Source organism: Xiphophorus maculatus, chromosome 2, assembly GCF_002775205.1.
Source record: "Xiphophorus maculatus strain JP 163 A chromosome 2, X_maculatus-5.0-male, whole genome shotgun sequence".
Taxonomy (NCBI): Eukaryota; Metazoa; Chordata; class Actinopteri; order Cyprinodontiformes; family Poeciliidae; genus Xiphophorus; species Xiphophorus maculatus.
The window spans coordinates 18,008,930-18,019,031 of NC_036444.1; the positions used below are offsets into that span (position 1 = coordinate 18,008,930).

The 10,102-nt window shown below is 38.9% G+C and overlaps 1 protein-coding gene across 1 annotated transcript; it reads left to right on the plus strand.

Annotated features, from left to right (window-relative positions):
* Window positions 1–467: 467 nt before the first annotated feature.
* On the plus strand, window positions 468–9,582 carry LOC102219714 (group XV phospholipase A2). Its single transcript, XM_023348616.1, has 7 exons — window positions 468–757; window positions 4,606–4,762; window positions 6,171–6,289; window positions 7,376–7,474; window positions 7,561–7,785; window positions 8,258–8,370; window positions 8,632–9,582. The coding sequence occupies exons 1-7, from the start codon at window positions 619–621 to the stop codon at window positions 9,031–9,033; spliced, it is 1,254 nt and encodes a 417-aa protein (XP_023204384.1). The 5' UTR covers window positions 468–618; the 3' UTR covers window positions 9,034–9,582.
* Window positions 9,583–10,102: the final 520 nt, after the last annotated feature.

Consider the following 10,102-nt stretch of genomic DNA (forward strand, 5'->3'; position numbering starts at 1 on the left):
TCAGCATCACTAAACTGGGACCCTATACAATCTATTTACACAAAACAAATTTATATATTATTATATATATTATTTGTCACAAATATTACTTTTTGTTATTAATGTATTTATCCTCGCAATTAAGAAAATTAATGGTAGAAAAAAGACTGGGAGAAAAATATTTACAAAATGTATTTGATTGTAGGCCAATAAGAAAAAAAAAGCTAACAATAAGCTTTACGAAAATCTTTGAGATTTAGCAAAGAGCCTTACAAATTACAAATGATCTTGTGTTTTAGGTAAGAGAAATGAACAAAGTCTGAAAACACTTAAATAGTGCATACTGTTTCCCTTTCCTGTACACTGACAAAAAAAACAAACAACTAACGCTTGTATCGATTATTTGTCGCTCATCGCGTCTGGATCGCATCTGCGGTCGATTACTCATGGCTGCTGTTTGAGTTGCTCGGCAATCTGCACCTCGTGATCTGCAGTTGTTTACTCGTCATCGGCATCTGAAGTGGTTTGATCAGATGATCGGAGGCATTTAACCCGACAGCAGAAACAGCCGGCGGCAGTGCCCGCTAACAGACGCAGAGGAGCCGACAGTGACCCACCGGCTATGCCACATCGGGAGCCATGGCGGGTTGGCACCGGTTAGCAGCCCTCCCCGTCGGCTTGTTGTTGTTATTGTTTTTGGAACCGAGCAGAGGAAGACCCGCAGAAAAATGCCTCCAGAACAACTCATGTCAGAGCCAGAGACCCCCCGTCGTCCTCAGTAAGGCGTATATTTTTTGTCTTGTGTCATATCCGGGTGTAAAATGTCATCTTTGAGTTAAAACCTAATGCTGTCAGGTTCTTTTAAATTCGTGCTGGGGTACAGGGTGTACCAGCAACGAGGAAACTGTATTCAAGAAAGTCCACGTCTGTAGATTTCCGCGTTGAGAATAGAGGTGTGTTGGGGTCAGATTTAAGGTTTTTTTTCTCAAGTAACCATTTCGCAGTTTTACGGGATTCCCCCTCTGATGAGGTTTAGTTAGGAACGTGACAGGTGTTGTTCAGTTCGGAATCACGTTGCGCATTCACACGGCGTTTTACGGCTACAGCCTCATGGTGTATTCAAGTACACTTGATAACTTCGGACACTTGATAACTCCATAGATTTATCATCAAATGTCGAACTCTTTTGCAAACACTTCCCAAATAACACCCTTTTTTTTTATTTTTATTTTTATTTGTTTAACCATTTTATATTGGCTTTGTTCAGTAATCTGACTAAACCTGCTGTCTGTTGGGTTGGGTATGTTGGCTAAATCTCCTGAAGAGTTGTTTGTAAAAATAAATTATTTCATCTCAGAAAGCTTTAATATAATTTTAACAATACAAGGTTAAAATGTGTAGGTCAATAATTCTTTGAATACTGTGTCTTAATAATTTGCATTGAAAAAAGTGTGAACCAAAATCATAAAAATAACTATTATAAAAAAAATCTTAAGTTACTGTCATAACATATTCTGCCTTATTATGTTGAAAATAAATGATGGTAAATTAACATAACAGTCAATTTGCCGTCACTTTTAACAACAGCAACAGAGGACATTATGCCTGTAAACATGCATTATTTTATGGATATTGTAGTTAGATCCTAAAATTAAGATATAAATTGTGCCCAGTAATCAGAATCAGAACATGGCTAGCTCTAGCTAAGCTTGTTTTTGGATATCAAATCAGAAAATTTTTGGAATATAGGTTCTTGAACTCAGACTATTCGATTTAAAAAAACAAAAAACAATTTTCCAGTAAATCAAACTAAACTTCAGAATTAAATTTCAACTATAAGCCTCAGCTAAACGATTATTGTTTCAAATTATAATTATAATCACTGTCCAGTACCTTGGACAGCTGCACCAAGGAAATGATGCGTTAAACTAGGATAAAAATATGTAGATTTTCAGTCTTGTAGCACAAGGGAAGAAGAAATAAAAAATAATATTGTCTGTACATAAATCCATTCGTAATTCTATACTTTGGTGTATAAGTGATTAGACTATTTTCAGATATGATTTGATAAAATTTGAGTATTTTTAAAGTGGCCAATATAGAACAAAAAATATTGGAGTTTTGGTTAAAGGATGTAATCTTATCAGGTCAGTGTACACCCGTAAAAGCTTCTGAAAATGATAATTAAAAAATTAAAAAATCTTGATATTTATGGGGGGGAAATATCCTTTGCAGTTATTTTTAACATGGATATCTTTTTGCACGATTTGACTTGAATGCACCACGGATTTAAAATGTGGTGGTAAACGTTGGTGTAGAAGCGCCTGTAAAATCAAACACAACACACCTCCAGAAACTTTTTTTTTGTCAATCACAGTGAAACAATTTCCCTTATTTTAAAAACATGAAAAGTATTCTTCTTTTTTTTTTTTACCTGTAAGTCGACTTTAATTATCCAGTCAAAAAATCTATTTACTTTAACGTAAGAAACACTCCCAAAGAATGCAGTTTGTGATTTGTAAAATCTCCCTTTAATTTATGAAATCAAAAAGTAATTATTTTAATTGTATTTTGAGGTAATTTATAGGTTAGCATGTAGCATTCAACGTCTACTAGGAGGGGTGAAGGAATATTTTGTTTCACAAGGTTCTTTAAATGTGGCTGTTTCTTTTTTCTACTCATATTTTGCACAAAAGTAACTGTTTTACACCGTATAGCTCTTTCACAATAACCTTATTGTTAATTCTCTTTCAAACATTTTAAACAGTTGTTCACATTTTAGTGGCTAAGACATCTAAATCAGTTGTTACTGAGGAAATGCAGAAAGAAAATACATTTTGACCAGTTCTTTGCCACTTTTTCAGTTTATCTACCAGCAGTTTATTTACACTCCTCTCTGCTTTACATTATTCCTCCATTGGAAAACAAGCTGGAAACATGAGGAATGACTCAAGACCTGTTTATCATGTGTGAGGCCTGAAGAGTCCAGAAGTCTTCTGGTCATTTGACTCCACTCAGCCTGAATTTGTCTCCTCAGCACAGCAGCCATTTAGCTTTACTGATTACCTAATTACACCTCTGGGGAGTTTCCCACTGTGTTTAGTGCTCAATAACTCTTCTTTATGATTCAGTTTAAAACATTTGTCTAATTTTCTGGGGCAAAAAATCTTCTCGTTCTGTGGTTGGAGAGTTGAGTTTGGAGACGTTTATCTCCGTTTGTTCAAACCACAGGCTCTGTCTGAACACATTAGCTTGATAAGGCTGTGGAGCTGCTCTGATCTCCAACGTGTTGTTTGATTAAACTTGTGGAAAAGAGAAATAACAGCCTGATAAACTCCCATTATTTTGTAACTCAGGACAGATTTCTTCCAAAAACATTTTTCGGAGAATCGGCACCCTTCACTCGGGACTACTCTGTGAAATCAAGAATCGTTTTCACAACTCGGATCAATGCGGTGTCTGTTTTCAGGGAGATTATTTCTGAGTGTCCTGCCGTTTGCTCTGATTGCACAGCAGCCGGTGGAGAAATGCTGCAGCAACCTTTGACTAAGATCGATGTACAGTGTACAATCAAACATGTGGCCCTCATGTTTGACTTTGTGTTGCGTCACCTTTTCAGGATGACGAAAGGCTGAATGATGATCATATGTATGGCAAAAAATACTATTCTTGATTTCACTGTCTTTCTCTTTTTCAGGAATGGAGGGTGCACATTTACACATTAAATAGCTAATAATCTTGATTAGTCAGGGTTAGGGTCTGTTTATTTTTGTTTTTAGCAATGGGTTAAAGTTAAGTGAAAGGAAAACATTAGAAGTATTGAGAATTTTTATAAACTGAAGCGATCAGCAGCTGTATGTTTGCTCAGATAGTGAAACGGTTCATGATTTCAGCTCATCATCACCTGAGCTGCGTTCCAGTTTCACACCCTAACTGAATAACATGTCCGGACAGATTTCTTTACGATTGGAGCCTTGGTATTAAAATGCTTGCAGAATGCAGTTGGCCCTGCTTAAAAACAACAAGACGGCATTGCTGCGTCAAAACCTGGATACTGCAGCTTTCTTGCGCCTCTTCATGTTTCTTTTTCAGTGAAACCAGGCAGGCAGGGATTTCCACTCCACAGCACGTGTGTGTGCGTGTGTGCGTGTGTGTGCGTGTGTGTGTGTGTATCACAGCTGGAGTCTGAAGATCACCTTTTACGTTCAGTTTTCAACTGTGTGCTGATATTCAAGACTTTAATTACCTGTAATGTTCTCTGTTCTTTTTCTCCCCGGTTTATCTGTGTTCATGTCTTCAATTGTTTTGCAGCGATTATTTTCTTTAACCTGCCATTTACATGAGAATTAAATTTAATTAGATATTTTAAAAAAGTAAACATGTTACATTTTCACACTTTAAGCTGCTTTCATAATGTTTTCAAATATAAACAGGTTTTTAATTTTACCCATTTTTGCACAAATTTCTTTCAACTTTATTTACTGATTTTTAAAAAAAAAAAATTTGTCAGATAAAAGGTCAGCCATTTGGTCCTCTAAGCGGTTGGATGTATTTTTATGGTTTAAAACATTCTCAGCAGACTCTTTGGTCAGTTTGTGAGGTGACTCTGCGTGTTGCTTGTTGCAGTCCCGGGGGATCTGGGGAACCAGCTGGAGGCGAAGCTGGATAAACCCAGCGTGGTCCACTATGTCTGCTACAAGAAGACAGAAGACTTCTTCACTCTGTGGCTCAACCTGGAGCTGCTGGTGCCCTACGCCATCGACTGCTGGATAGACAACATCAGGTGCGTGTCTCTTTCAGAGCCGAATTAAGGTTTGAACGGTGTTTAAAAAAATTATAGGCCTTATTTCTTATAGCTGACTAAAAAGTTTCCCAGCGGTAAAAAGTGAAAAGGTCATTTGTTTTCTTCTGTCAGAAAAGGCTTTTTGCTTCTTTGTTCAGGCTTTACGTAATGCTGTGCAAAGAGTCTCTAACTCCAGTCCTCAGCAGCTACTCCACACACACTTGGATCAAATAAATGGCTTCTTAGCAGGCCTTTCCAAAGTCAATGGGATGTTAGAGGCAATTCCACCACCTGATTCTCTTGAGGACAGGAGTTGTAAAATCCCTGCTGCAAACCAACTCTTATTGCTTTAGACTTTTATTTTTAAACAGACAGTATTAAAGTCTGTCACTTCAATACTGCATTAGCAAAGTTTTTCTTTGGACCTTGTCTGTCATTAACTCATTAACAGCATCGAGATCTTAAGTTTGGCAGCTGATTGGCTGGTTGGAAAAATCAAATTTCTCCCCAATCCAGTAATGCACCACAGCTAAGCAGCTTGTACTGCTGCTCTTTGGTGTGAAAGTTACTACTGAGGAAAGGAGATAAGAATATCTATTTTCAGCATATAGAGGGTGATTAAAATATACAGTACAGACCAAAAGTTTGGACACACCTTTCTAATTCAATGGGTTTTCTTTATTTTCATGACTATTTATAAGGCAAGAAATCCCACTTATTAACCTGACAGGGCACACCTATGGAGTGAAAACCATTTCAGGTGACGACCTCTTGAAGCTCATCAAGAAAATGCAGAGTGTGTGTGCAAAGCAGTAATCACAGCAAAAGGTTGCTACTTTGAAGAAACTAGAATATAAGGGGTATTTTCAGTTGTTTTACACTTTTTTGTTTAGTGCATATTTCCATATGTGTTATTCATAGTTTTGATGCCTTCAGTGTGAATCTACAATGTCAATAGTCATGAAAATAAAGGAAACTCACTGAATTAAAAGGTGTGTCCAAACTTTTGGTCTGTACTGCATGTGTGAGAGAGAAAAACAATATTAAGAATATTAATAATGTTACATAAAAATACTTAAATGATTCATCACGATGACAAGGATGATGACAAATTATGGTGACATTTTAATTCCACAGCAAACAGTCCTAACAGTCCTGCAACCTGTTCCTTTAAGCTGGATAGTCATCAAATGTTGCAGCTGTTGGTTAAAACCCAAACATTTGCTCTCACATCTGCTTGGTGGACACAAAAACCAGGGATGGAGAAGTTCCATTCCCACATCATAAATAATGTGGTGAACTCTGGGACTGAAAACAGGAACCGTTTCTGTTCAAGTTGAACTGCCAAAACTCGGTGGGCCACACGGATGCAGAACTGATCCAAATCTGCGTGTGTCTACTTCTGCAGGCTGATCTACAACAGTACCACACACACCTCCGACGCTCCACCAGGTGTGGAAGTTCGAGTCCCGGGGTTCGGAAAGACATATTCCTTGGAGTATCTGGACCCCAGCAAGCGCAGTGTGGGTGAGTGAAAGATGCCTGGGAGAGACCTCTGAGCTGCACCAACCTGAGAACCTTGGACCTCAACAAAACTCAAATAACTTCTTCTCAGAGACATTTCCGGGTCCCAAAACATGTAGCAAACACGTTAGCTACATAAATTATGGATTATCCCATTAATAGATAAAAAAAACTGGAAAAAATGTTTGAAATCTTCAATTTGGTGCAACCCCTCATTCCGACCAAGCATTGATGGAAGAATAAGTCATTTTTATTAGAAAAGAATTAGATCTAGCCTCAGGATGAGCGGCATATGCCAGGGCTTCAGAAAACAGGGAACTGAGAGAAAAGCTCACAAGCCCACGGCGAAGAGTACGTCTGCTTTCAATCTGTCTGCATAGTCATCATTGACAGAAAGCCTTAAGAAGTCCTGTTTGCAGTCTACAGATGGTTTGCCACAAACCATGAAGGGGACACAGCCAGCATGTGGAAGAAGATGCTCCGATCAGATGACAATAAAATTAAACGTTTCTGCCTTTTATGTAAAATTTTGTGCGCTGCGGAAAACAAACACTGCACTTTAACACACTTTCTGCAACCATGCACATTTATTGTGGTAGCATCATGCTGTGGGACGCTAGATACTGTAAAGACAAAAACCGAAAAAGATTAGAGGCTGGGTTGGAGTCTTTTCTCCACCGTCCATTGGGTCAGCGACCGTGAGCATACAGTCAGAGCTACGGTGGAGTTGTTTAGATTAAAGCATGCTCATGTTGACGTAGTCCAAGTTCAGGCCTAAATCTAGTTGAGAACTTGACATATTTACCATCAAAGTTAAATGATTTAAAATACAGAGTGATCTCTGCAGAAACCAACTGTCACAGATGTTCTCTGATGAACACAATACACTGTCAGCTGTTCTACAGTGAAACAAGCTAAGCATATTTCCACAATTTTCTTTTTTTAAAGAAAACAAATATTGGGTGTACATAAACATATATGTGCCACCTTTATGCTCAACATTGCTAAATCTTTATTTATTTATTTTTAACTCTGTGCTACAACCATCTGGTGTATTTATCTAACATACCTCATGTTTGTATATTCCAGGCATGTATTTCTTCAGCATTGTGCAGGCGATGGTGGAGTGGGGCTACACCAGAGACGATGACGTGAGAGGAGCGCCGTACGACTGGAGGAAAGCTCCGAGTAGGCACCGACGCTAAAACAACAAAATGTCACAACTCAGCCTGTGGGCAGAGCCTCAGTTCTGTTTCTTTGGGGGGGGTTTCTAGATGAAAATGGAAAATATTTCCAGGATCTGACGAAGATGATCGAGGAGATGGCGGAGAAGGCGGGGCGCCCCGTGCTGCTCATCGCCCACAGCATGGGGAACATGTACACGCTGTACTTCCTCAACCAGCAGACGCAGGCCTGGAAAGACAAATACATCAAGGCTTTCATCTGTCTAGGACCACCATGGGCCGGCGTGGCCAAAACCTTCCGCGTGGTCACATCCGGTAAGAGACAATCAGGAGCGTGAAAGCTGTGCTGACATTCAAAACATCAAAACCAAACAAACATCAGAAACCAAAAATATGTTGCTTTAAAGCATGGAAGCATAAACAATACCGAAGCTTTGAAAAGGCTTGCAAAAGTAGTTTTTTAATTGGTTATTTCTTGAATGGAGAGTGTACATCTTTCATTCAAGCGCACAAAAAAATCAAAAAGTTATTCAATTTTTTTCTTCTTCTAATTGTTCAAAATGTAAACAGAGACCTGTGAATGTGAGATGGGATGGGATTTCTCTTCCATTTCAGATAACATTTGTTGTGTGCTTCTGTCCATCAAAGGCTGTGTGAAACTGTAACATAAGATCCAGAAGAAACATCTTGCACTTCTCAGGAAACCAGATAGTGAAACTCTGGGTCAGAAATAATCTCCCGACTTTCAGTTCTCTGTACCTCATTTTCTTTGTTCCCCAAAATTTAGGTGACAATGACCACATCTCGGTGATCAGCCCACTGAAGATTCGCTCACAGCAACGGACCGCCGTCTCCACCAGCTGGCTCCTCCCGTATGCCCACACCTGGCCCAAAGATCAGGTCTGTAATCCGTGACTTAATACTTAAATTATTCACATCTGATTCTGAATATTATTTTAATTACCAGCATTTGGTCTCCTCTCCTCCATCTTTTGTTCAAGTTTTCCTCTGTAGATAGTCTGTTGACCTTTTACCTGTTTATTACCACATTGACCAAAATGATGTCCTACTGAAAGAAATGTTACAAACAGCACAGGGATCAGAACTGGTAAAAGTTCTTGGATTAATCCCATATTTAATCTTTTTGTTTTCCACCTCTAGGTTTTTGTCCAAACCCCCACCAACAACTACACCGTGCAGGACTACGAGAAATTCTACTCGGACATCGGTTTCGCAGAAGGCTGGCTGATGCGTAAGGACACCGAGCCGCTGGTGTCTGACCTGACCGCCCCCGGCGTTACCGTCCACTGCCTATACGGCAACGGCATCCCCACGCCGGAGGCCTTCCGGTATTCGGACAAGTTCCCAGATGTGGAGCCTGAGGTGATGTACGGCAACGGGGACGGGACGGTCAACCTGCGGAGCGCCGTGCAGTGCAAGCGGTGGGTGGGGCAGCAGAAGCAGCCCGTCACGCTCAAAGAGTTGCCAGGCAACGAGCACGTAAACATGCTGACGAACATCACCACTGTGGAGTACATCAAGTCTGTGCTTTTCTCCCCGTGATGCTTCCAAAAGCCTGACGTTCATGCCAACAAATGTCTCAACTCAGTGTTCAGATTTTACTTGAGAAATCCTGAAAGCTTTTTTTTTTTATATATATATATATGACTAATGCGTGTAACCCTGAAAACTACGGATGTCGAGATGTTTTTTGTCGTTAAGACTTAATACTTTTCTATCGGTCTCGGATTTTCACAAAGTTTAGATTTTATTCAACAACTTGTTACAGGATAAAAGAATGTGTGTCAAAAAGCGGGGGATGATTTATTAATGCTGCGAGAGATTTCTGAAGCTCTTTGTAACAGAAAATTTAAAGCAGATTATGATCACCCTGTTAATCTTTTTTAATGATTTTGAATTTTTGTGTCTTATTTTCATTTAACTTGTGAAATTTGTTGATTATGTTTTGCACAGAGCTAAGCTGTTGTGGTTCGTATGTGGTTGGCAATACAGAAGTATCAGACTGCCGCCACACCAACACTGCAAAAACACAAAATCTTACCAAGCATTCTTGGTCTAGTTTCTAGTGCAAAATATCTTAATACACTTGAAATAAGACAAAACTAACTGACAAGTAACTTTTCCGCAAGATACAGGAGCTCATTTCAAGTAAATAATTAATATTAATAAGAAAGTACTGTTCCACTGACAGGTTATTTCACTTATAACAAAACATTTTTCCCGTGTTATAAGTGACAATCTGCCAGTGATACTAGAACGTTTTTTGTTTTTTATTTACTTAAAATGAGCGCTTGCTGAAAAGCTAATTGTAAGTTACCTTTGTCTTAATTCAAGTGTATTAAGACACATGAGCAACTAGACAAAAATACTTTGTAAGATTTTGTGTTTTTGCAGTGAGACTTTTTTAAAGGATGATTTTATGATCTACATCTTGGTTTGTAAAACAATATTCTGAAAGTTGAGTAATGCAGGGAAAAGATCACACACACCAAAAAAAAGGAACAGCTAATCTACTTGGTCCATTTTCCTGTTTGAATCTTTTTGTTTGGGTTTGGTTTCAATGAGGTGCCTTAAAAGGCTTTAATTGCATGAAGCTGGAAAGAGGAAACTC

What these genes read in the sequence shown, in the direction of transcription:
- LOC102219714 (XM_023348616.1), top strand. Translation starts at nt 619, where the DNA reads ATGGCGGGTTGGCACCGGTTAGCAGCCCTCCCCGTCGGCTTGTTGTTG. An exon ending in TGCTGGATAGACAACATCAG is followed by an intron (nt 4,763 to 6,170) that starts GTGCGTGTCTCT and finishes CTACTTCTGCAG; the next exon opens with GCTGATCTACAACAGTACCA. An exon ending in ACACCTGGCCCAAAGATCAG is followed by an intron (nt 8,371 to 8,631) that starts GTCTGTAATCCG and finishes TTCCACCTCTAG; the next exon opens with GTTTTTGTCCAAACCCCCAC.